The sequence below is a fragment of the Protomyctophum parallelum genome (assembly GCF_964188405.1).
Source record: "Protomyctophum parallelum genome assembly, chromosome: 11".
In the NCBI taxonomy this organism is placed as follows: Eukaryota; Metazoa; Chordata; class Actinopteri; order Myctophiformes; family Myctophidae; genus Protomyctophum; species Protomyctophum parallelum.
The window spans coordinates 16,418,657-16,445,026 of record NC_139707.1 but is presented as its reverse complement, the minus strand read 5'-3'; the positions used below and the strand labels follow the sequence as shown (position 1 = coordinate 16,445,026).

At 41.6% G+C, this 26,370-nt stretch overlaps 2 protein-coding genes across 3 annotated transcripts in view; both read left to right on the top strand.

Annotated features, from left to right (window-relative positions):
* The window catches only part of dop1b (DOP1 leucine zipper like protein B), a 34,428-nt gene extending 30,659 nt beyond the window's left edge, over positions 1-3,769 (top strand). Inside the window, exons 33-38 of the mRNA XM_083776341.1 lie at positions 260-388; positions 827-963; positions 1,818-1,873; positions 1,993-2,136; positions 2,272-2,404; positions 2,501-3,769. Coding sequence (XP_083632467.1) covers positions 260-388; positions 827-963; positions 1,818-1,873; positions 1,993-2,136; positions 2,272-2,404; positions 2,501-2,773 — 872 coding nt within the window. The 3' untranslated portion in view covers positions 2,774-3,769. The remainder of the gene's footprint in view (positions 1-259; positions 389-826; positions 964-1,817; positions 1,874-1,992; positions 2,137-2,271; positions 2,405-2,500) is intronic.
* Positions 3,770-7,446: 3,677 nt separating this feature from the next.
* Positions 7,447-26,069, top strand: morc3a (MORC family CW-type zinc finger 3a). 2 transcript variants are annotated; one of them, XM_083776530.1, is made up of 18 exons: positions 7,447-7,555; positions 12,295-12,367; positions 12,697-12,829; positions 13,310-13,537; positions 13,787-13,936; positions 14,850-14,997; positions 15,403-15,531; positions 15,640-15,774; positions 15,880-15,977; positions 17,614-17,718; positions 19,191-19,319; positions 20,090-20,161; positions 20,346-20,418; positions 20,724-20,823; positions 21,548-21,638; positions 21,768-22,701; positions 23,630-23,835; positions 23,936-26,069. In XM_083776530.1, exons 1-18 carry the CDS (start codon positions 7,523-7,525, stop codon positions 24,069-24,071), a joined length of 2,973 nt encoding a protein of 990 aa, XP_083632656.1. In that variant the 5' UTR covers positions 7,447-7,522; the 3' UTR covers positions 24,072-26,069. The 2 variants fall into 2 exon arrangements, with proteins under 2 accessions (XP_083632656.1, XP_083632655.1); XM_083776529.1 differs by having other exon boundaries at positions 21,765-22,701.
* The last annotated feature ends 301 nt before the right edge of the window (positions 26,070-26,370 follow it).

Here is a 26,370-nt window from a genome sequence, read left to right as displayed (position 1 = left end):
GCATGCTTGTTTTTGTTCAAAACCCCTTACCCTACACAATCACATAAACTTGCACGTGCATCCTCAGTGAATCTGCTCACCCACTCCCCCAACCTCCCTCCACTACACCCTGCTTACATGGAAATAGAAGGAAGTGCAAAACTATGATGGAGCAGAATTGAAGCCAATAAGTCAATAGTATAGATCCATCAAATGTCAAATCCAGGGATTTGCTTGAATATGTGTTTTCTATTATATTTTTGTCTTGTGTGCCTTCTAGGTATGCAGAGCAGCTCCCTGAAACTGTTTGCTAGTGCAGAACAGAGGCCCATGCTGCTGAAGCGCCAGGCTTTTGCCATGTTCAGCGGAGAACTAGACCAGTATCATCTCTATCTTCCCCTTATCCAAGGTATGTGTATTAGTGTGAATGTAGTTTCAGATTGAACCGGTTAATAAGACATTCACTTAGTAAGAGACCACACCTTCGCTCAAGATTAACAGTTTATTGAAACAGAATGAGATGAATGCATGGAGTGGAGTGGAGTGAGGAACCCAAGGTAGGGCGAGACTCAGGGTGGGGGCGTAGTCTCTGGAGCTGACGGTCATCTTTGCTCTATACTCGGAATGAGCGGCTGGTCGTCTCTGCTCCGTCACTGCCCCCCCTGGATTCCTAGAGAATCGAGGCGGAAGGAGGAGGTTGGGGTGGAGGAGGATGGCGATTTTGAAGAGTAGTGAAAGTAGCCGATCTACAAGTGCAGTACTCACAACCCATGTTTGGTCTGTCGTGGAGCAGAACAAACAACTTGTATATTGTAACCTGTATATTTCAAATGGACTTTCTCCTCAGAGCGTCTGACTGAGGCCTTGCGTACCAGCCAGACTCCTGCAGTGTCAGCTCAGATTTTCCTGATGTTCCGTGTCCTGCTGCTACGTATCTCACCTCAGCACCTCACCTCCCTCTGGCCTATCATGGTTACTGAACTGGTATGCCCTTATATTCACAATGACTGTATGTTATGGATTGAGATGGTTCATTAACCCATTTAGGCCTGGAAAAAAAGGTCTTCAGTTTTCTGAAATACCTATGTTTCTAGGCCTATATCACTCAATATTTCATGTCAAGGACCCCAGAAATGATCTGTAATTGGCCTCCGACCCCCATCTGAAAATATGTTGTTCCAGGGACCTCCCCAGAAGCAAAGATTTGAGTTAAAAATATATATTCCAAATTTGAGGCACATTTTCATGATTTTCACGATTCAATAGCTAAAGCATAACATAGTGCTAATACCAAAAGGGGTTCCCGCCCAAAATGGGTTAAGTCTGGATGTAGACTAGAGCATCTCCTTGGCCATCGGTGCAGATTACTTTTTGTCTGCGCGTGCATGCGTACTCACTCCCAATATTGAAAGGCTAACATAAGTTATAACAATAGGCTACAGATTTGTCACGTCTAGGACTAAACAAATGTGTATACCAGTGGTTCTCAAATACGTTCATGTCCAGGACCCCCAAAGTAATATGTATTTGGCAATGGACCGCTGTTTAAAAAGATATTGAGCAAGGTCAGCAGAACCCCTTCTCTGTAACAGTGAATACTGCACCAATTCAAGCACTTTCTCGAACAACTATCTTGTTCATGAATAGTTAAATATGTAGACATGGCCTGATTCAAAATAATGTTTGAGCAAAGCCTGTCTGCTCAACTAATGGTCTTCAGTGTGGCAGGTTAGACCTTGTGAAGTACCACTTTCAGAAAAGGAGTGTCAAATTGCCAATGTTTGGTTCCTTAGGCTGTAGTAAACAGTTAAATACTTTTCTACCCCTTTTTTCTCCAGATCCGCACGTTTGTACGGCTAGAGAAAACCCTGCAGGCAGATAAAGAAGTTTCAAAGTGAGTTTGTTCATGAAAACTCTATCTTTTATGACGAACACAAATCCACTTCATTATTTTGTGTCACAACTTTTTCAATAAAAGTTCGATCATGTATATTTTCCTGCTTTACAACCTAGGCTGGCCAAAGTGGTGCGTGGAGCCCTTGAAAGGAACGGTCCAGTGCATTTCTCCCAGCCAGAGTTGAATATGTATCTGTCGGCCTGCAAGTTTCTAGATACTTCCCTGGCTTTTCCTCCAGGAAGGATGCCGCTTTTTCAGATGTAAGAATCACAACACTGGAATATCTTGCTTGGGTGTCCTACTTATGTGTTTCATTTATTTTGCGTACTTTCTCTGAATGCCAACCTCTAGAATCTCTGACAAGCAATGTATCGGGGTGGGGTGTGGATGTGCAGGTATCGCTGGGCATTTGTCCCTGAGGTGGATGTAGATCGCTACAGTGGCCCAGAGAATGCTCTTCTGGAAGGAGAGCAGGAAAGCAAGCCTCATGTGGCCAGAGTACTGGAAAAAATACAGCTAAGATATGGGGTAGGTAGACACACATTAACACCTTGTGTGGGAGATCAGGCACAAACATAATATGACCATTTCCCATACTGATGATATCATTTCATTCTATCCCAGGCACTAAATGGGTTGAGTGAGGAGTCATCCACAGACTGCTTGGAATTCCCGCTCCTGACACAACGCTCCCTGACATCCATAACCCAACTGGCGCCCTTCCTCTGCACGCTTTGTGTTTCCTTCCAGGGCCCTCGCCTGGATAAATCCTTGCTATTAGGTTACCCTTCCGCCCAGCTCCCAGTAGCAGTTTACCCAGCAGCCAGCACAGATGCAGTCCTGAAGAGGCTGGAGATCATCACTGAGGAAGAGTTCTTAGACTCCACCGAGAATTAGGGCTCATTTAAAATAAATCAAGCCTTCTTTTTCAGCTTTTGCTCCCCTGGGAAAATTGCACTGGAGGCATATAAGTGGAAAATATGGAAAAGGCACACAACCACTGGAAATGTTGTATTGTATAAAAAGAAAAGGAAAACACTGGAGTTCCATTTTAATGTGGAGTTGTGTCTTACCAGGTCATATCTCTCCATGTTTACCTCTGACGTACTCCCATGCTCTATCTGTTCTGGATAATATGTTTGCAAGTGTCACTTTTTGGATATTGTGATGTTTTGGGGAACTGCTGTAAACCTTCTGGTGGGATGCTTTGTTTTCTCTGTAGGTTCAGTGGCATCTCCATGTTCCACATTCAGATTACAATTCCCTTTCTTTTGCATAGTTTATAGTTCTAATTTGATCAGTGAAGATGGAACAGGGTCTATTTAAAGGAACTGGTTCTTCAGACTATAACATTCAAAAACATTGCCTTACTGTAATAATAGCATTGATGCAAACATTTTAGAGTACCACTGACACTAACCGCAGATTCAGTGTACGAGTGATGTCCCACTAGCTGTAACCTTCCCTTAAACATGCTCTGTCCTTTTAGCACACATCTGTCTGACTCTTAGAATGTAATTAAAGACAATGTGAAGGCAGGACAAGACTGGATACTGTATGTAGCTTGTTTATTGTTGGATAAACAGTACTGGACCTTTTAGCTCCAGTAGTTGAAGTCGATGTGAGACTTGTATGGGTAAGTTATTGAATGTGATTTGTGTACACTGGAAAAAAATGTTTAAATATCTACAGTAATATACATAAAATACATGCTTGGCATTTATTGGTATTTGAATTAAGGGAACTCAGTCTTTGTTTCTAATTGTTAATGGATAACTTACCATTGGCCACAATTTTATTCCTCAATTGTTGAATGTTTATGTAATTTATTTTGAATGCTTAATGATCTCATAGTTTTTTGGATTAACAGAAGCACATAATAAAATAAGCGGAAAGCCTATGAACTACTGTGCGTATTCATTCAAAGTAGCCAGGACTACCTCAACGGAACAGGATCTGAAGGCCAAAAGGGCACTTGCCTGGAATGCCTCGTACGGAATATGGTGAGTGTGGAAATCTGCAATAGGAGATGACCTCAAGAGGTGGCTGTTTGTGGCTACAGTAGAATGAGTATGCTGTGTAGGGCTGAGACACTCCAGAATACAGCAGGGAAAGGCCCTGGATGGCGTCTACACTGTTGCTATTGCTAATGAATGGCATGTGAACCTCTACATGGGGGAGGACCCTGTAGAGGTTCAAGTTTCTGGTGTGGTCCTAGTACCAGAAACGTGAACCTCTACAGGCCAGGGCCTCCCAAGAGGTCACGGACAAGGTCAGGGAAAGAAGGATGAGGCTAGCTGGGCACTGTGTTAGTTGCGATTCATACTCCTATTTTAGAGCCGAATAAAAGTCGGTTCGGCGATGTGACGTCATTTGAGGTTCGGGGGGGGGGGGGGGGGGGGTGTACCGTCCTAAAGTCGGCTCTTCGGTGCTACTGAAAATGTCTGACGAGCCGAAAATAGGAGTATGAATCGGTCCTTAGGCACCTGGAACTGATGGCAAGTGAAGTATATTGTCTGTTCAGGACACGGCCGTCGATGATGAATGAAGCAGTCGGACAGGTCGCAAAGTTAAAATGACAAGAGTCCATTTATTTGATATAAGAGATTAACAAGATGTTCAAAAACAAAAAGGAGAAGGGTAGGAAAGCCGGGTAGGATTGAGTACTAAGGATTATGGGCGGGTGTTAACAGATTAATAGAGGATGCGTGTGTGTGTGTGTGTGGGTGTGTGTGTGTGTGTGTCAAAAGAGTACATCATATTGCACTGTTTTGGAAGCAAAGATACTGAGACATTCAATAAGGTGGTGCATTTTCCCCATGGGTGTGTGCGTGTGTGTGTCCGCCTGTGAGTCTGTCTGTCCTTTCCCTGTGTGTGTGTGTGTGTGTGTGTGTGTGTGTGTGTGTGTGTGTGTGTGTGTGCACATGGCATTTAGTGATATCCAGGCATCATTAGCTGGTCTGTGTGTCTCAGTATAGCTTTGTTTAGAATACCTCCAACCTGTGGGGCGGGTGCCAACAGATGTGTACTTTGCCCAGAATTCCTCAAGTCACAGCGACGCATGTGTTTTGCTGTGACGCAACAAATCACTGGGCGGGTGTCAACAGATGTGCCCAGAATAGAGGAGGGTTGCCTTGGCTCTCAGGCCATAACCATATTCAATAGCACCCAGTGTGTGTGTGCATGCATGTGTGTGCATGTGTGTGTGTGCGTGCGCACGTGTGCCTTACAAATTATTCTACACAAGCAAAGTCAGTGTGGTGTATTATGAATCATATAGCATATTAATAACTACATGGTTAATCATAATTGTACATATAACTTTAACTCTGTATTTCTCCTCTGACTTAATTTAATAACGCCTAGAACTGAAGGTCTTTTTGTGCCACAGGCAGGAAGCCAATCTCTGGCTGAGAGACAGTCATTCCAAATTGTAAGTTTACTCTTTGACTTGATAATTCTTGGAGAGAGCCAGTTTGCCAAAGTGATCTTTTATCTGATATTATCTTTAGGGTCTGCGACCACAGGCCAATTGGCTTACAGCAGCTGTTAAAAATACCTAGGCTATTGTTTTACTGTGCAGGGATGCTTTCAAAACAGACCACCTGGGGCTATCCTGGTTGACCAGAGCCATCTTTATGACAGAGGGCACACTGTCTCTCACTTTGTAATTCTCCATTTATTTAGCTATGCATTCATTTTTATTAGTACTACAGTGACTGTCATAGTTGGGGGTCTTTGACTTTCCCCCGACACACACACACACACACACACACACACACACACACACACACACACACACACACACACACACACACACACACACACACACACACACACACACACACACACACACACACACACACACACTATATATGCGCTGTTTGATGTTTGTGAAATAAAGCATGGGGGACACAGAATAACTGGGAGTTAGAGAGTTGTTGGAACTGAGAGAGAAACTGGTGACCACCAGGCGCTCTGCCTGGGAGGAAGGCCTTAATGTGCTATACTATGGAAAGATGACTTTGTTATGCTTGTACCTGATGTAACTATGGAAGATGACTTTGTTTAAATAAATGGAGAGAAGGACTTTGCCTGGGATATCTCAAACTAATTTCAACCAAGCTGCTTGATAGATATTTTTTCTACCATATGACTAGAAGGACTGTATACATTTAGTTACTATAAATAGCTTCGACAGCAGAGCAGAGAGCTACTGGTAACTGAGAGCGGAGAAGCACCGGAACTCTCACAATACTTTTAGGAGTAATCCAATTACAATATATACTTAACTTTAGCTTTTACCAGGATACTTTAAGTAAATAGCCAATATAAACACTGTTACTCCAGGAGAAATACCTTATAAATACCTAAATGTTACCTGAGTCCACCCAAGGAGAGACGTCCAATTCAAAGTGAGGTTTTAGTCATTTTTTATATTGATTCAGAGAGACAGAACAAGGATTCACAAACAGCATAATGATAATTCACCCAGACCCCAAAGGGTCTGGTGGGTAAATGGTTTCTCTCTCCAGTCTCAAAATGGGAGACAGTACTTATACTCTTTCAGTACAAAATGGAGAATGGTACAAAGTAGACGTGGCAACATAGAATTCACTCACTGGCCAACCAACAGACCCTAAACCGGAAGAGCACAGAGGTTGGTAATGAATGGCACCCGGCTTTAAAGGATAAATTGTCAGTCTCAGCTATGGCGAGCTGATAAGGGAAGCGCCCGGCCTTCAAGGTCAGTTACATGTAGGGTTCTAGACAGACAGTGCAATAATAATTCTTACTAACTAAACGCCATAAGACAGCGTGAAGTCACTACACAGGGCAACCAGATTAAAAGGTCAAAGGAGTCAGCTGACCCTTCACCCACAAAATATATACAAAATTATCTATCACTGCTACATTAGGAAAATAAGGAAATAATCCACGAACCCCTGTAAGAAAAGAGACATCATCAGCAAACTGACACTGGGAGCCAACTGACATTGGGAGCCGAGGCGAGGCACATCTAGATAGCCTACCTGTCAGCATATTGCTGCCATCCATCCCACTGTTGATGTAAGGTACTGCCCATGTTTCATTATACTACTCCTTGGCCCTCACCAATCATCTGGGTCTCCTCTCCTCTACCCTCCTCCCTCATCCTCCCAGCAAGCATGGTCGGGACCTGGAGTCCTGGACGAATTGGTGGCGTCTCGATTGGGGCAGAACATAAATTCTGCCCACTAAGACGGACGACCCTGGATGGATCAGAGAGAATCTGATCGAGGCCAAATCTTCTTGTCATATCATAACTAGTCAGATCTTCTGGCCCAGAATAAGATTAATTATTTCAACTGGTGAAGTAGTCCTGAAATTATGTAAAGATCATCCCCATATGGGCCAAGTAGTAACGACTTCTCATATGGGCTGTGATCTGGTCTGGCCTAGTCCTGTCACCCTGTAGACCTAAAGAGATCCAGACGTCCTCCCGGGGGCGGAGCGTGTCCCGGGGGCTCCCTCCCCTCCCCGGGCTGGTATCTATCGTGGCCACGCCCACAGGCTGTAGCGCGGGCTGCCAGAATCGCGTTTTTCTATCTCCACTGACTGCATGGATTTCCTTAAGTTTCGTTTGTCTTTTTTTCACCTTCAAAGATGTCTTCAGATAGGGGAGTTCCTCTAAGCGCTGTGAGTACAATCTGGCATACTGTGTTCTAGCATGTTCATGGCATTATTCTCTTGAGTTGTAAACAAAACAACTGTCAATAAACATGGTCTGTGCATGTGCAGCTGCCTGCATACACCTCTTCGTCGTCCGACCGTATCGTATCGTCATAAGTAAATGGCAGCTAGCCTAGCTTAGCAAATAGCATACAATTCCATTTCAAATGAGCTTTATTGGCATGAGAAAACATACGTTAACATTGCCAAAGCAAGTGTCAAAATACAATAAAAAGAGTTGAAAATGGGGAGTATATACAGTTGGAAGGGGGTACAGTATTTTTGTATTTTTGCATACAGGGGCAGCAGCTAGCTTGTTTGCTAGCCTAGGCCAGAGCCATAGAGTAAGACAGAGTTACGACATCTCCGTTCACTTAATGGGGCAAGTCCAAAGTCCTGAACCGGAAGTTGGCCGAAGCCCTGGAACCAGGCAACAGCCCAGCTTTAAAGATCTTGACTTAAATCCCTTTATTTGAGTGTTATAATACAACATAAATATGACAGAAGATTTAGTTGTCACTGTACAATACTTTAAAACAGTTGTTATGTTTCACACATGCCTAAAATTGCTGATATTTGTGCCGCCATCGTTGAAAACAATATTTAAAACTCCAGCTTGTCACTCCAGGCTGCATGATGTCAATCCGGGCTGCATGATGTCACTCCAGGCTGCATGAACAGCGCTCGAGCGCTCAGTTTTCTGCCCCCTCAATGTCGTAACTCTGTCTTACTCTATGGCTCTGGGCTAGGCTAACCAACCAAAATAACATGCTATTGTGGAACGAACGTGCACGACTATAGAAATAGAGAAGTGTATGTTTCTCGAGTTCTCTAAAATTATTGCAGCGAGTCAACGACGCGAGACACTTCCCCCCCCTTATAAACGTCATTGTTGATACAATCTGTGAGACAAATTGCTCTAAGCTCCTCCAAGAGACGAGTTGTAAACGACTTTCCTTAAACTGAAAAAGGGCTAAAACATTTAGATCATCACGTATTTTATTTACACTCAGCCAAAGCATGCAACTTTCATCTCTTTGATTATCATCATCATACTATCCTATGCATCCTATTCTAATTTGGTCCTAGTTTATTTCCTGTTGCAGTATTTGTAAATATTGTAGCAGCTAGTTTATTTCCTGTTGCAGTATTTGTAAATAGTGCTGCTTTGGAACTACATTCGAATGTACAAGTAGTCTGTGAGGAGGAGGAGGAAACAAGCGGAAAGGCTTTTCTGGTTTCATCTTTTTAGCAGACCATGTATTGTACTAACATCCCTGTGCCTGTCCTTACAAACTGTTAATAAAGTATTCAGCAATCAATCAATAAATCTTCATTTTATCTGGAACAATTTCAAGTATGTATCAAAACATTTTATAAAATAAATGCACTCTGTCGAGGTGCCAACTTGCGCCTTGCACACAAGTAGGCCATACATGGCCTACTTGTCTCGCAAGCAGAGTGCGCAAGTACTGCTACTAACTATGTCTGTTATACTGCTGTTCTAAATCCTTTAGACCTGTTGTTGACCCTATACCAACCCTGAAACGTGCCTTAGTTACGTCACCATCAATAGCCAATAAGGGACCACCACTCTTACCCACGTACCTTAGTTACGTCGTCAAGAATGGCGGTCCCCCATTTGCCTGACGGACAACACCGACATACACACACCGACATACGCAGCCCATTACAGTACTTGCGAGCTCTGCTTGAGCAAGTAACTAAACTACTTACATTGTGGTGGTGGGCTTCATTGGTCACTTCTAGCCTTGTTGAGAGTCACTGGTTTATTACTTGCGCAAGCAGAGCGCGCAAGTAATGTTTTCGCCCGGTCTCTTCAAATGACCACAAATGACCATATTTCTTACGTCATCATTTAGAGCTAGTCATACGTATACTATATACATAATCAGTAAAAATAAAATAGCAAATTGTGCCTGATCTGCTGGGACCAGAGTACGTGGTGTGTATATGTATGACTAGCTCTTAATGATGATGTAAGAAATATGGTCATTTGTGGTCATTTGGTCCCAGCAAACCAGGCACAGATTTGCTGTTTTCTTGCATAAACATCAAATGGCGGGACAGCTGTCACGGTTTTTGGCGCAAAGTAACCACAGTATACCGCTAATCAACTTACAACTACACACTTTATACAGTATAGAGTATAGAGTATATAATTTGTGGTCGTTTGGTCCCAGCAAACCAGGCACAGATTTGCTGTTTTCTTGCATAAACATCAAATGGCGGGACAGCTGTCACGGTTTTTGGCGCAAAGTAACCACAGTATACCGCTAATCAACTTACAACTACACACTTTATACAGTATAGAGTATAGAGTATATAATTTGTGGTCGTTTGGTCCCAGCAAACCAGGCACAGATTTGCTGTTTTCTTGCATAAACATCAAATGGCGGGACAGCTGTCACGGTTTTTGGCGCAAAGTAACCACAGTATACCGCTAATCAACTTACAACTACACACTCTATATAGTATATATGTATACGTATATAGTATATGCCTATATACTATATATAGTATATGCCTATATAGTATATGCCTGCTTTGCTGGGACCAAACGACCACAAATGACCATATCTCTTACGTCATCATTTAGAGCTAGTCATACGTATACTATATACATAATCAGTAAAAAATAAAATAGCAAGTTGTGCCTGATCTGCTGGGACCAGAGTACGTGGTGTGTATATGTATGACTAGCTCTTCACCCAAACTTATATAGATAGAAACTTGAATCATACTTAATAATACTAGGTGTTTATATGCATAAAGTAGGTAGGTAGCAAATAGTTACATCTAAAAATTATACATTTCAAACGTTCCTTCACAGAGATACTGAGATTTGACAGTTTACAGCGGTCGAAAGGACTTGCGCGCTCTGCTTGCGCACTAGATGGCCATTTATGGCCTACTAGTGTGCAACAAGCAAGTATGCACTCGACAGAGTGCAGTTCTAGTTCCTATCTACATTCACTGCATGTCTCCTTACAATTTACAATTTAGGCATTTAGCAGACGCTCTTAATCCAGAGCGACTTACATTTAAGCAAGAACAAAAGCATGGGAATACATCACATAAAAGCATTTATCATGAAACATGCGTAAGCTAAGAAGGTAACAGTGGAATATCTATATGATGAAACTATACATACATTATACATAATAAACTATACATATTCACTACTATGCTATACATATGTACTATGGCGTGCTATGACTATATACAATACAATTATAGTGCTGTCTACATAACATGCTATAAGTCTGTGTCAAATGCTATCTAAGCCAACAGAAATGCTATCTAAGGGGTTAGGGTAAGTGCTATGGGCCATGATGGAGTCTGAAAAGGTGGGTTTTCAGGCTACGGCGGAAGATTGGGAGTGATGCTGCAGTTCTGACTGCAATGGGAAGTGCATTCCACAGTTTTGGAGCCAGAAGGGAGAAGAGTTTGGGATGTGTGGAGCGTTGTCCCGGCGTTTTTAGTGAGGGTACTTCCAGTTTCCCTGCGTTGGCTGATCTGAGTGCACGGGAGGGTTTGTAGGGTTCAATCATACTTGTAAGATATGGGGGAGCCATACCTTTGGTTGCTTTGAATGCCAGCATCAGAGCTTTGTATTCTGTGCGGGCAGCGACCGGGAGCCAGTGGAGGGAGCGGAGCAGGTGGGAGACATGTGAGAATTTTGGCTGGTTGAAGACCAGACGGGAGTTGCAGTGTTATCTGGGGTGATCCAGGTTTCAGTCAGAGCAAGGAAATGCAGAGACTTGAGGGAGGCGTGGCCTGAAATGAATTCAGGCATATTCTTTTTGGTAGCTGCGTGGCAGTTCCATAGGCCTCCCTCCACCACAATATGGTGACTGGGTGAACCAAATTACTTCTACTTGTAACAATTAAGCATGCAGTAGTACTGTCCACAAAGCCATTGTTGTTTGTCAAACCGGGCTTGTGATGTTTCTGTATTATTTTAATAATTTTATTTATTTATTTTGCTATTGATCTTTCATCAATAGCAATTTGGTTGACAAATTGCTGACATTGCTTGTTTTGATGACTGCTCTGGTGTGATTTAGTGTAGAGAAGTAGATTTGGCTGAGACTGGTCTGGTATTATGGAATACGGTATATAAACTCTAGTCTCGTATACAAGGTTAGGTCGCTTCCTAAGTTCCCACACTACTCAAATCTCCCTGCACCCGTCACAAATACTCAACATGATGAAACAGTGGTGAAGATGAAAGATAGGTAAATTGTTTACAACTAGTAGACCAGGTGGTTTACAAATGATCTGCATTAAAAAGCAGGGACAATATTACGAGATGTTTTAAAAGCAAGGCAGTAGATAGAAATTTGACCAGGGCAGTGATGATATTGATTGAATTGTAATTTGCCAGTTTAAAAAAACATCAGGAACAAATTGAAAACAATGAAATTGAAACAATTTGTTGAATTCTTCTTCTTCCTCGTTGTATTGATATATATATATATAGATTTCTTTTAGATTATTTTTTTGCGGCTTACGCCTTTTATTGTTTTTTTTTTTTGAAGGGACAGACAGTAGGCTGACAGGAAACGGGAGAGAGATGGGGGGGGATGACATGCAGTAACGCCACCGCCTGGGCCTTGTATTGATATTTTTAATGTTTCATTTTTAATTCACCAGCACTTAATCAGCTCTTCCTCTTGCAGCTTTGCCCCAAGTTTCTTCATACCAACTCCACCAGCCACACCTGGCCTTTCAGTGCCATAGCTGAACTCATAGGTGAGTCATTAGACAATTGCTTGAACAGTTTCTCCAAAATGGACAGGATTTAATTTAAAATATGGTAAAATATACACATTTAGTTGCAGTATAACTATATGAAAGCTGCTAAAGAAGTGGTCACCTGTTGCTGTCATTTGCTGAAATGATGCACGCTGCCAAAAGTTTTGAATCAGAATTAATCTGTCTCTCTGTGTGTCTGTCAGACAGATTAATTCTGATCTCGCTCTCTTTTTGCCAAATATCATTGATTGGCTTGCCTTCTTTCTTATTAGTAAGAATGCTGATTCATTATTAGTTGAATAATTGATCAACCTGTTTTTCCCAAGACAATGGCTATGACCCTGATGTCAATGCCAAACAATTCTGGATTGATAAGACCCGGATCAAAGGAGAAGACTGTCTCATCTTCATGGACAATGGAACAGGGCTGAACTATGAATCGATGCATAAGATGCTCAGGTATGGACACTTCTATAGAAACTACCTAATCACAAATATTGTCTTAATATTATCTGATTTTTAAAGGACAACTTTAGTTTTTTTCAACGAATGCCCCCCTGTCAAAAATAGCTAAAAATCGCTGAAACGAACGAAAGCAGCAAATGAAAATCAAATAACACTCACCTTTTACTTTCTCTAATAACAACCTAAAACATGAATCTTGGTTGAAAAAACCTTTTGGTGTTTTAATCATTATGTTATAATTTAGCTATTGAAAAATAGCAGATCTACAAGCTCATAGCGCACCACCGAGTGGCACGCTACGAGCTTGTAGGTCTGCTATTTTGGAAAGATCGAAGAACGACCAACATATAAACATTGCTTTTTCAGGATGAAGAAGACATTTTTAGAATCTGATCTCAGGCCTAAATGGGTTAAAGTTGTTATGTTTTAAACATATTACGTTACTAATGTCTCTTCTTTTTTTTTTTCTTCAAGCTTTGGATACAGTGACAAGCAGCCAGTAAACGGTGTACTTCCTATTGGTATCTATGGTAATGGCTTCAAGTCTGGCTCCATGCGCCTGGGGAGTGATGCCATCGTCTTCTCCAAGTCAGGAGATGCCTTGTGCGTCGGGATGCTCTCCCAGAGCTACCTGACGGAGATTGAGGCTAAGCAGATCATTGTACCGATTGTTAGTTTTAAGAAGGTCGGCCCAAATTATGTGTATCCTTTATTGTAATGTTCTGATTTTAGACGATAATAGCAAAATCAAGAAGACTGATTAATAGTAATACAATGCTTAAAATATATACACATATATTTCACCTAAAAATGAAGATTACTGCCATTATTTGTCTCAAATTTTAAAGACTTTAAAAAGGCCACAGTCTTTTTTTAGGTTGTCTTTATTAATGTAGCGCTGTGGAACATTGATGTTGCTGTTGGTTTGTCCTTGACCTCGGACCAACTCAGTGTAGAAGATGAACATGAAGCCAGTCTACAGGACATTTTGCGCTACTCCCCATTCAAGACAGAACTTGAACTGATCACTGAAATCCTTGCCATCTCCTCCACCCCCATGGGCAGCACAGGGACCCGGATCATCATCTGGAACCTCCGCAAGTATGTCCTTTCAGTTCACACACTTAGAAACGGCTGTCAATCTTCCTCTTTAATCTCATTAGAATTTGAATGATTTTATTTAACATTTTACGACAGTCAGTCAATTATATTTTATACAGTCTGTCGCTAGCGAAAATGTAACTAATTCAGCAGCAGTTTCAAACGCAGTTCTTATATGAGGCGTTGCAATGCAAATAGAAAAGTACATGAACCTGTGGACTTGGCACCCTCTACCGATATTGATGTCAGACTTCGGTGCTCATACATTACATACATTTAGGAAAAAACTAAACCAAACAACAAAAATAACTACTACATTCGAATGTCAATTTCAACATTTGAAGATTGTTTTCTTTTTTTTAAACACGTTATAATTATATTCAACTTCTGGAATTCGTTCCAATTGATACCGGAGAACTCGCCAGTTTACCAACTCGCCACGGTTTAGTGAATTTTAGTTTTACTTCACCTTCATTTAAATTGCATTGAATTGAGAGAGAGAGAGAGGATAGTTGTTTAGAGTTTACCCTAGATGAAGTAGGAATGCTAAATCTAAACACCAAAGTATCGAAACAATGTAATTCATTAGTAAACAATATCCTGAATTGGTAGGCCTACAATCATTGGTATTCACATACTCGACTTTGTATCATATCATCTAGCTGACCATTTAATTGCACAAAATAATTTGATCACTTTTGGAACATCTGTGGGTTTGACATACTATACTGACGTTAGCATAACGATGAAGACATTGATGAAGAATTTTCGCTGCGGCGAGTTGATAAACTGGCGAGTTCTCCGGATACTGTTCCAACAGCCCTAATAAACACCCATAAGCATAAACACACTTGATTTGCCATAGAGACTAGACTAGTAGAATAACATTATTATGTTAATTAATGTTTTACAGGACAACCAGTGGAAAGTCAGAGTTTGATTTTGGTAGAGACCGGTACAATATCAGAATTCCAACTGACGTGTACTATGAGACCCTCAGTGAGAAAGAGAAACAAGACAGCATCGCCTCATCCATCCCGGAAACTGAATTTTCATTGCGTGTAAGGAATTAAGTTACATAATACATGAATTAATGTATTGTTCATTTCCTGATTTGGAAACCCTATGTGACATACTCTTTCAAGTTGGGGCTTATCAAATCTTTACTGCTATTCTTTTGTTTGCTGGAAACCCTATGTGACATACTCTTTCAAATCTTTACTGGTATTCTTTTGTCCATCAAAACATATTTAACTGAAGGGGGTATTTCACTTTCAAACACTTCTGGGATCATTTTAACGTTTGCTTTGGATTTTGTGCACCCCAGACAGTTGCTTGATTCAATATTTGCTATTCAGTTTATAACTTATTTCAATTGGAACTTGTGAAGTACGTCGTGTGTAGCTGGTTGTCATGTATGTGGTTAAGCTTTTAATTTGTAATAACAGTTGTGTTAATGGGTCTAGGCCTACTGCAGCATTCTGTACCTGAAGCCTCGGATGCAGATCATCATTCGTGGCCAGAAAGTGAAGACTCAGCTCATCTCTAAGAGTCTGGCTTTTATTGCCAAGGACCACTACAGGCCCAACTTTCTAGTATCCTTTTCACAGCCTCTATGGGCGTGGTAGCAGCATTGTCATCTTGATTTGGGATATGTATATCTCCTTTTTACTTTTTCTGATCTTCCTTAAGTCAATGTTCAGAACAATGGTCTCAATACAGTGATAGTCCCTATCACGTTTGGGTACAACACCAAGAGTAAAGACCAATACGGCATAATGATGTATCACAAAAACCGCCTCATCAAACCTTATGAACGCGTAGGATGCCAGCTCAAGGTCAGTACGTGGTAAAAGCATGTGTTTGAATGAACACGCATGTATTCTTCATTCCATTCTCCCACAGTAATTAGGCTAGGTCTCATCCATCTTTGTTTCCTACAGGCCAACAACAGAGGTGTCGGAGTCATTGGAGTTGTCGAATGCAACTTTCTGGATCCTACCCACAACAAGCAGGATTTTCTCAATACTGATAACTACAGGTAGGAGCACTACTGTCACGGTAATTAGCTCCACCAGGCCAGAAATGGTAGGGCAGAGAGTTTTGTGTTCACCCCATCTGTGTCTGTCCGCGGCTAATCTCCCAAAATACTACAATGATCAGTGTCTACTCTAAAATGTCTTTCAATATTTTCCATGAACCCACAGCTATATTAATATTTTCCCCCTTTTTTCTCCCAAATTAGTCTTCATGCCACATCCCTGTGTATTCTACTCTTTTGTCACTGCTTACTCCTACAACAGGTCCTAGGAAGGCCACTTCTTTTAACCTGACAGTGAAGAGTTTCACCTTGAGTACTTAATGCACTCGGAAGAACACACACTCCCTCCTAGTTCCACATCCCACTCAACAGGCACCCTGACCAACCTGTGGGAGTCAGTAGTGTGTCTAAAAGTTTATATTTTCAAGTGAATCTTTTAGTTACACTAACATTATTGTGGTGAAGTAGTGTTCATCTCACTGACGTTTATAAAGGTCGCTACATCAGGTCTGTTTCTTCCATACGGCTCTCACACTCACGCACGCTCATAGAGAAAGAGAGAGGATAAACGGTGTGTGTTAGTGCGTACCGTCCATAACCCAACACCACACTGCAATTCACACATGATGTGTACTATGCATGTGCATGCATGTCTCATGTGCGTCATGTGTAGGTGTTATTATTTGGCTGTGCCTACTAGCAGATATTTTTGCTCAATTCTGAGCACACCGTTCCCATTGTGGGCACCGTTAAATAATAAATACAATTTAGGCATTTGGCAGACGCTCTTAATCCAGAGCAATTTACAGTAAGCAAGAACAACACATGGTAATACATCAAATACACAGAAATAGTCATCAAGAATCGTAAGCAAGCTACTGTAAGAACCTAACATGATCCGTCTAACAGTGTAATATCTATATAATTAAACTATGCGATGCGTAGTAGGGTCTATAGAGGTCTACCTAAAATGCTATCTAAATTACATTGGTTGAGCATTTGCATACACATGCAAGGTCGTTGATAGGGTTGTTCCGATCAGATCGGGTGATCGGAAATCGGGGCCTATCACGTCATTTTCAAATGATCGGAATCTGATCGGGAGCCAAAGCACATGATCGGGACATCCCTAGTATCAATGTTATATCCATATCATGATATTAGACTGGATATTGTCTGTGATTTGGGATAATATACTATTGTGATGTGGCATAAATGTGGTATTCTATCAAATATAAATATCGCATTGGGAAAAATCGGTATTGGCAGATGCTCAAAATAAAATGATCGGAATCAGATCGGGAGCAAAAAAACGTGATCGGGACATCCCTAGTCGTCGAGGCTAAGGCAAGTGCTACGGGCTGAATAGTATTCGCTTCATGTTAAATATCATGACAAGTTAGTTTGTATCGATTTAATGTACGTTCAATGTACCCAGGACTGTTAAAGTGTGTGTGAGTGTGTGAGAGAGAGCGAGAGAGAGCATGCACACATACTTAAGTCTCCTGGACTACAGTCCATGTTTCCTGTAGTTCCAGTCAAACAAATGCAACATTCATTAAAATGCATTTAAGTGCAAAATTAGTGAAGTTCCCCTTTAAGCAGAATTAGAAGGATGGTATGCTTGTTGTTGCAGGAAAACGATGAACAATTTAGGGATAAAACTGGAGGAGTACTGGAAGGAAATCAGCTATAAGAGACGCACAGAGCACCCAGGCAGCCTACCAGTGGAGGATACCAAGTAAGTACAACATCACTCGTACAATGAATTATGCATTCGTCTGACTTGAGTATTGAGTATTTTCTTTTTTTTTTTTCACTCAATGGCCCACATTCTACATTAGAATTGGCTTAAAGGGGAATTTCTCCCTAAACTTTTTTTTACAAAAGTAAGTTGATAATTATGTATATTGACCAAAACTTTATATTAAAAAAATAAATAAAGATATATGGGGTCTGGGTCTGGAGAGGGGGCTGGGGCTGGGGGGGTCTAACATCAGCTCACGTAGACCAGGAAGAGTGCAGTGTCAACAATGCATGGAGTGTTGCTGTCACATCATCTAGAACAAAAACAATTGCGCGATTGAATAGTAGTTCTAGTGTTAGACCCCCCCAGCCCCAGCCCCCTCTCCAGCCCCAGCTCCCCATATCTTTATTTTTTCTTCTGTTTTCTACCTCCCCCCATCCTCTCCACCGTTCCGCCTGCCGCCCTGAATGGACAGGGATGTAGAGTCTGCACAGTGTATCGGAAGGGGGAAGGAGAGAGAAGAGAATCAGCATGATGGCAGCTTGGTTTATGTTGTTATTATATGACAGCTCGGTTCTCTACATATCTCATGAATGGAGCCCATGTTGTATCGAACTTCTCTCTTGCTCCGGTTACAGAGTATCTAATCTATTCTAACTTTAATGCGCTCACCACTTCATTGTAATCGCACTGGCAAACACTGCAGCAGTGCAGGTCCACAATGTGCCAAGACACGCATGGTTTGGCTGCATGGATCACCAGTGTGGTGTCTACTGTACAGTACACACCATGGCAGGAAAATAATTAGACATTCTGACCTTTGGCGTTCTGCATAATATTGCTATAATGGTCCATTAGATGTTCAGTTGCAGCCATAGAGGTGAAGAGCACAGTCCTAATAGAGGAGACATAGACCTCATTCTTCGCTTTAAAATTTATATTTGGCATTCCTCTATTTCATGTTGCAAAGTCAAGGGATTTTAGGCATGATATTTTTAGATGATCCTTTGCAGCCACTACCTTTATCAACACACAACCAATAGCTGTGATTTTGATGGGATACGGTCATTTCCTAAATCACCCTGGCGGGAGATTCCTGCGGTCAGATCTGAGCTAGCCTGAGCTAACGTGTTAGGTTTCTGGTCTAGAGGGACGGGTCGCGGCTCAGATTTGCGCACGCCCTGGATCTCATCGATCTGTCCGTCACCCCCGGCCCCTCCTCTCCCCCCTAGTGCAGCGCTACGTCACATCATTTGGAGCGACGCCCACCCGGAAGGGTTGACTCACACTTTTAGACCAGAGCGGCCAATGCGTTCCTCCAGGCTTTCAATTTTTGCACCAACAAAAATGAAAGCCTGGTACCGAGGCTAGATCTGAGCAGATTCCTACATTCGATTGATAAACAAGCAGAGGGCCAATGTGTTTTAGTCCTTAATTTTCTTTTTGTCTGCCTCTGTGTCTGATAGGAAACGACCAGATCAGAACTGGGTTCAGTGTGATGATTGTCTGCGCTGGCGGAAACTTCCAGATGGGATTGACTACAACAAGCTCCCAGAGAAATGGTTCTGCAATAAGAACCCTGACCCTCAATTCAGGTAATTTGAAACAAATCTGTTGCCAATGATGCCTCCCCATATATATTTGTATTAGTATTACCATTTGGATATGTGAAATTTATATAATACTTAAATGTATGTGTTCTGTATATTCTCTATATACAAATGGATTAAAGTTCAGTGATTGTTGCAGTGTGGAGGAGTGACCTACTACAGTTGAACTTGGTCGTCAAAACTCAGCCTACAGGCTAGCTAGTCTACTGATCTACAAACCATGATTGTTTACAACTCATCGTAATTTGCAGATTGGCTGGCTAAAAGGTGGAGTGACGCAAGGTCACCCCCGCTAAAAGTTGTCAACAACAGACCGAGAGAAATCACCAGATTGAACCAGAGAGATTTTAAAATCATGTAATTTAAGAACTGTAAAAAAGAGTTATGTGAATTCTAGTAGAGATTACTGTTGAGAGCTTGCATTGCTATAATAGCAGCTATTTATTGGTTGATTGATTGAATACTTTATACTTTATTAGACAGAAATGCTAAACAGCAATATATGGTCAAAGACTTGGTCTAAAATGATACCACCAAAAGGTTGGAATGGAATGTTTCTATTCCGGTCCTATGTATTCAATTCATAAACATATATTTAGGTGGCGTTTTGACAAAATATTTGCAATGCAAAAACATACACGTACACATGTTAGCATTAAGATATGTCATGGTGGAGAATATACTAACAACCCAAGCCTTATTTGTGCTAATTAATCTACAATCACGTTGATGTATGTTGTAATGTGTCCTTCCAGGACCTGCGAGGCGCAGGAGGAGCCAGAGGACTCGGACGATGAACAGCCATATCAAAAGACCTTCAGAAAACAGTAAGTCAACATTGCCATGTTGGCCCTGATATTAGCCCTAAGTCGTGCACACATTAGACAGCATGCAAGATAAGCCAGGTAACTTTATAGCTGTAGCATTACATAAAGTTATACATGTAACAATCCACTGTGACACATTGTTATTGTCATGGTGGTCATTATTCCTGCGATGTATTTGCTACAGGGAGAGGGAGGACAAAAAGAAACAGAAAGAAAAGAAAGACGAGCAGCTGAGAAGAAAGCTGTTGAAAGAACAGGTGAGTGAGTATATGTAAGGGATTATCCACTCTAAGCAAGACGGTCACACGAATATAATGTTCGTATGTAATGTTTTTGTTAACTGACTTCCTCATGTGCATTCTCCTGCTTGTACCATGGCAAAATTGTGAAGTCTGTATAATTTCCACTGTAACTGGTTAAATTTGAAACGTCTTGTGCTTCTGTCACCCAGGTGTTGCTAATTACAAACTAGATTGCTACTACATGATATTCAATTAGCTAGTGTATTTAAGAGTATAATTACATATAAAATATGTTTTTTATTTTTGCTATTTTGACACAGTCTGATTCTTCAGTTCTTGTCCATACTCCCTCTACTCCTGCGACACGCTACGGGGGGGCTGCATCCTCTCCGCGCTGCTCATCTAAACTGTCTCAAGCTGGTAAGATCGTTGTTTTAACTCAGTGGTTGTCTTAAACAGATGCTGCCTGACTAGCCACAGTCCTTCAAAGGCAGTGGTTATCACTGGAGGTACCTGGAAATAGATTTTAAGGCAGGAGGTTCATAACCTGACTCCGCCAGATGGAGTCACATTTGTTTCACAGCATACTTCTATCTGGGATCGCTGTAGCCCAATCGCGGAAGAAAGCCGTCCCTTTTTAATATATAAAAGTGTTTGCTTGCTTTCTAGAATAGACGATTTTCCAATTTTAAGATGCTAGGAAATACAATTGCAACAGGCGCTTCTCAATGTCGTCACACCCGGTTCAACGCCAATCCCTGAGCTAGCCCAGATAGATGCTGAATTGTGAACTAGTGAATCAATCCTGCCCACATCTGGTGGAGTCAGGTTAGGAAGTTCATCATGAACTTGAACATTTCACAGCTAACATAGAAGTACAACTGTTTTGTTGTACTTGTCTGCTAATACAACTATTGGTATATTTAAAATGCCATCTCCTTCAACCATTTTGAAGACGGATTAACTGCCACCATGTATCACGGCAAGATTTTGCAAGAATCATGAAAGAAATTGGTCAAATATTGTAATTGTTGATTTGTTATCATCCAGGTTAAAGTAATATTTGATAGTTGTAGCTTGCTTTATTTGTGTTTTTGATGGCTTAGGCCGGGAATAAAAACTGTATGTTCACTTGTTTCTCTAGCCTGCAGTCCTTCCACTAGCGGCAGTCTTCCTGTGATTTCTGGTGTACGCTCTCTGGCAACATTTGAAACAATCCATCCATCAAGGTCAAGGTAGAAATCTTGCTTTCCCTCTCTCCCTCTCTTTCTCTCTCTCTCTGAATACTTGTGTTTTAATGGGAGGGGGGCGGGGGGATTGTACATGAGGGATCAGATAACCAATAGACCCTTTGTGCACAGCAGGGCGAAGAGAACACAACATCTCACTCCAACACATGAATCCAAAAGACCCAGGTTCAATAGAAGCATCTCTCAGACTTCATCAGCAGAGGAGAGTTCACCGGCCTCCGCATCAACGACAGTTAAGGATGAGGATTGTGTTGATATCTCAGATGACGATGATGTCATCATCGTCTATGATGATGCCATTGCCCGTACCTCTGTACCGGGAAAGTCCGGCTTTGACGTGTCTAAAGTGAAGACGGAGCAATGCAGCGATACAGGGATGATCTCCACAGAGACTGCAGCAGTGGGGGCCGGGCCCTCTTCGCCGCCCCTTCCAGGTCATGCGAGCACCACCACTCAGACCCAACCACCCGGAGTAAAGGTCGAAGAAGAGGAGGAAACAAAGCCAGAGGAAGATGTGAAAAAAGGTGATATAGAGGGATCTGAGCAGAGACCACTTCCAGCAAATCAGCAGGACACAGAGGAAGCAGCCAGTTGTTCTCGCCCAGATCTCCCAGCTGTTGAATCTCCAGCGTTTGACATCCACAACATAAGCGATGCGCAAAGACAGCAAGATGAGCTCATGGAGCTCATGCAGGCCACGGCCCAGGAGAGAGACTCCTTAAGAGATCAGGTCCAACAGCTCACGCAACAGCTCAGTGACATGGAGCAAAGACTGCAGCTTTCTAAGACCACTGTGAACAAAGAGTGCAAGGATCAGGCCAGCCAGTCAGAGCCAACAGAGGACTACAGAAGTCAGCATGAGCAGGTCAAACGGGAAGTGGCTGAATTAAGAATGGAGAACGAGACTTTATTGGCTGCTAGTCTGGCCAACTCCAGTGCCGACCAACAAGCTGAGCGTAAGCCCAGTGAGGAGACCCTGGCACAGATTAAAGCTCTCATGCAGGAAGTAGAGGAAAGGACGAGGGAAAGGGACGATTTGAACTCAAAGGTGTGTGGGTCACGTTTATTGCACGTTTCATTTTCGCTATCATGCAATTCCAGACGGCAGATTCGTCGCATCATGGGAGCCAAATTACACCCGGTAGTTCGGTGGAATGCACTGGAGTCAGCGAGAGCTCATGAACAAACTATTTCTGAATAACTGCAACCTTTGTAAAGCAATCGTTTCTGGAAAATAACGGAAGACATAAAACATTATTGTCTGCTGTGTTGCTTTTCCATGTGTACACTGTGTAATTTTATAGAGGTATCTAAAGAGCACATGGTACCTTTCTGAATGTGCCAAGTATCGCGAGACTGTCCACCGTTTACTGTCTGGCAGCCAAATCTCGTGATACCTCTGAGACAAACGATACCTGCTGCTGTTTAGATCCTCAAATAAAATGATGTACTGTGCATTATATGACAAAGGTCACAACTGTTCAGAAATAATGTTTGTTATAAGCTGGTCCAGCCGGCTCCATTCACTGCCATGTATTCATGTAACTTCCGTTGCGAAGTTTGTCTCCCATGAAAGTGTCATGGCATGTACCATGACCTCAGCGGCGTCTCTTCCTAATGTGATCTTCCTTGGTATATGGCCGATGGCAACCATCAGGCTTTCCCAGTTCCATTAGTTGAAATTGGTTTGAGCTGTGACCTAGCCACAGAATCAAGCCAGATGATTAAAATATTAGATTTGTTTTTGTATTTTTTAAGTTTTTGCAATGCACAGAATAAGCTGACTTTGAAGAAAAACATAGGCGTTGAATTGTTATTTCATATCACACCAAATATGGATTGTTTCAACATTGTCAGTTATGTAGAGTCGCAGCCTCGCAGGCATGAAAATGTTAGACGAAGGCAAATATGAGAATATTATCTCCTCATGCTACTATGCTCCCTTTTCCTCTTTTGATATATGTGGTCGACTAAAGTTGGTGGTTGTGGAGGAGCAGTGTGTGAACCTGGTGGTCCAATCTCAACTGCTGGAGTTGAAGGTTGAGCAGAAGGAGGCAAACCCAGAAGAGGGACCCTCCACTGAGCAGAGCACAGCCTGTGTCCCGGGAACATCAAGAGAGGCAGAGCGTTCTGGAGGTGCAGAACACTCTAGCACAGCCTCGGGTTCAGATCAGATCAGGAGGTGGGTCGGAGTATTCAGTTATTGTCCACTTCTGATGATTAGATGTTCTCCAATCGCTCATCTCTCTCTCTCCCTCCCTCCTTTCTCTCTCGTTCTTCAGGTTGGTCAAGCTACGTCACAATATTGGACGCATTCTGGTGCCTTTCCATCCACATACTGATTTTAGCCAGATTGATTATGAGACTGATGTCATTGATGGATTGCTGGACAAGTTTCTGCAAGACACGGAGAAATGATGCTTTTTGTTATCCAGGTATAAATGGGGTCAGAGAAGCACATCTGAAGTTTCTATTGTTACTTTGCCACATTAATTTTTTCTTTTCTTTTTTATTTATTTATTATTATTTTGTCCTAGACAGCTATATGTGTGGCTGTGTCCCTGTGTCCGAACACGAAAATAGCGTTTGTTCACCACCTGTTGCACAGCCTAACACACAGACACACACAGGCCAGGGAGGAGGGCTTGTGCAGTACAATACAGTATGTACAGTACAAGTATAATACAGCACCACTCACGTCAGACGGGTCTGATTTTTATTTTATTTTTTACAAACATTAAATCATGATTTTGCAAACTCATCCAGGGTATGAATGTATACATTTGATAATGATCCATATGACTATGGAAAAAAGACAAACATTGACAACTGACAGACTTAACTCATTTATGAAGGATTTCAAATATTCTATTTTGTTTTGCATATTACTGTAAATGCAGTAAATCATATTCCGATACAATACTTTGACTGTAAATGGAGTAAATCATATAGCCTACCGATACATACAATACTTTGCTCTACTGTTAAGTCTTATACGTATTAGAGCAATAATTGCTCATGAACCCATACTTTTTATGACATGATACGTTGTAAATATAAAGATTTTACCTTTTGCTAGCACAATTGTTCCCATCTCTGTTCCAAACTTGTATTTTGAATAAATGTCAATTATAATTGGTGAGACGTAGGAGGGGCCGCGTAGAGGCGCGTACGACAGTTTTCAAATCAGCCTCATGGTGGCGCTACAACAGGCCAAGTTGCATCTCACACACACCACACACTGACACACACACACACACACAAACCCAAACAAACATAATAAATTACTCATAAACATTTTGCCAAACATCACACACTCGAGTGTGTCTCATATATTTATGAAGCATTTTGAATAAATGTCAATTATAATTTTGTTTTAGATTTTTAAAGCATAATTTCCCTAATTTCCTTCAGTATCTTATAAACGGTTTTATTTAGTGGATACAGACAGTTGACAAATTAAAAGTAAGCCCTGAATAATGAGTGGAGAAGCAACAAGTATAGATGCTTCCATACATATGCACTGCATGATACAATTAAGCAATTCAAATCTGATCATGCTCCTTGGAATCTTAGTTACTGTGGCATGGAAGGCAGGAGTTTCAGTCACAGACTTTCAATTGGAACGGTGACTGAAGTGACATGCCTCCACCGGCGAATGCTGTAGCCCGAGGTAAAACATTTCCCTGTCATGACACTTGACTGAGGATGAGCTGATTAAAAGTAGGCGGTCAAGGTCACTGTGACTTTACAAAACACATTGATTAAATTCACTGAGTCTGGACAGGCGGATGTAAATGGCAAAAACTGGTTGGTGGAGGCATATAATCATGTATTACTAGTTACAGTATGTATCTGTCAATTTCAGTAAATGGGGTCAGTTGCAGGACATGATCATACTATCTATCAGCAAGTACAGTCTGTCTAGAGTTACACGTTGCAGTAAAACCCTCATAAAGAGAATTGCACATTTAAGAGTTCAGTGGTGCGCTAAGTTAAGAAGGCACTGTTATAGGGAGATGTGGAAAGAAGGGATTTGGTCAAATCGAATGTTCTCCCTTTGATGAGGGGATCTGGCAGCTCTGTTATGCTCTGGCCTCTGGGGCTATTTTCCTGCCATGGTTTGGGTAGATTTGTCCCCCTGTCAGACACCTTATGCACATGTCATATGTTATCGCTCTATTACTACTGTTGTTTTACTACCTCGTCCCACTGTTATGAACTATATATCATGTATATATCGTATATATTTGACACATTTTGCCATGTTTGATATCTGATCAGTTTTTTCTGTTTCTTATTATGTTATGAGAATGACACTTTATATTCCAGAGTGATGTCTATGCTTGATTGTGGGTTTTATGTTATATTTAAATATGATGATGGACCACCACACTAGTGTAATTAAAAATGAGAATTCTTCCAGAACTGTGTTTGTGTGTGTGTGTGTGTGTGTGTGTGTGTGTGTGTGTGTGTGTGTGTGTGTGTGTGTGTGTGTGTGTGTGTGTGTGTGAGAGAGAGCTTCAGATAGGCTCTTCATATGGCATGATTTCAGTGTAGTGATCTCATACATTCTAGTACATTCCACAACACCTTGTCTTAACACATTCCCCTTTATACACTTTGAAACAGAAATCATCTCAAGATTTATGCTAGTATTTACTGAATATTCTATTGTAATGTACTGTATTATAAACTTGTATTACTATTAATGCAG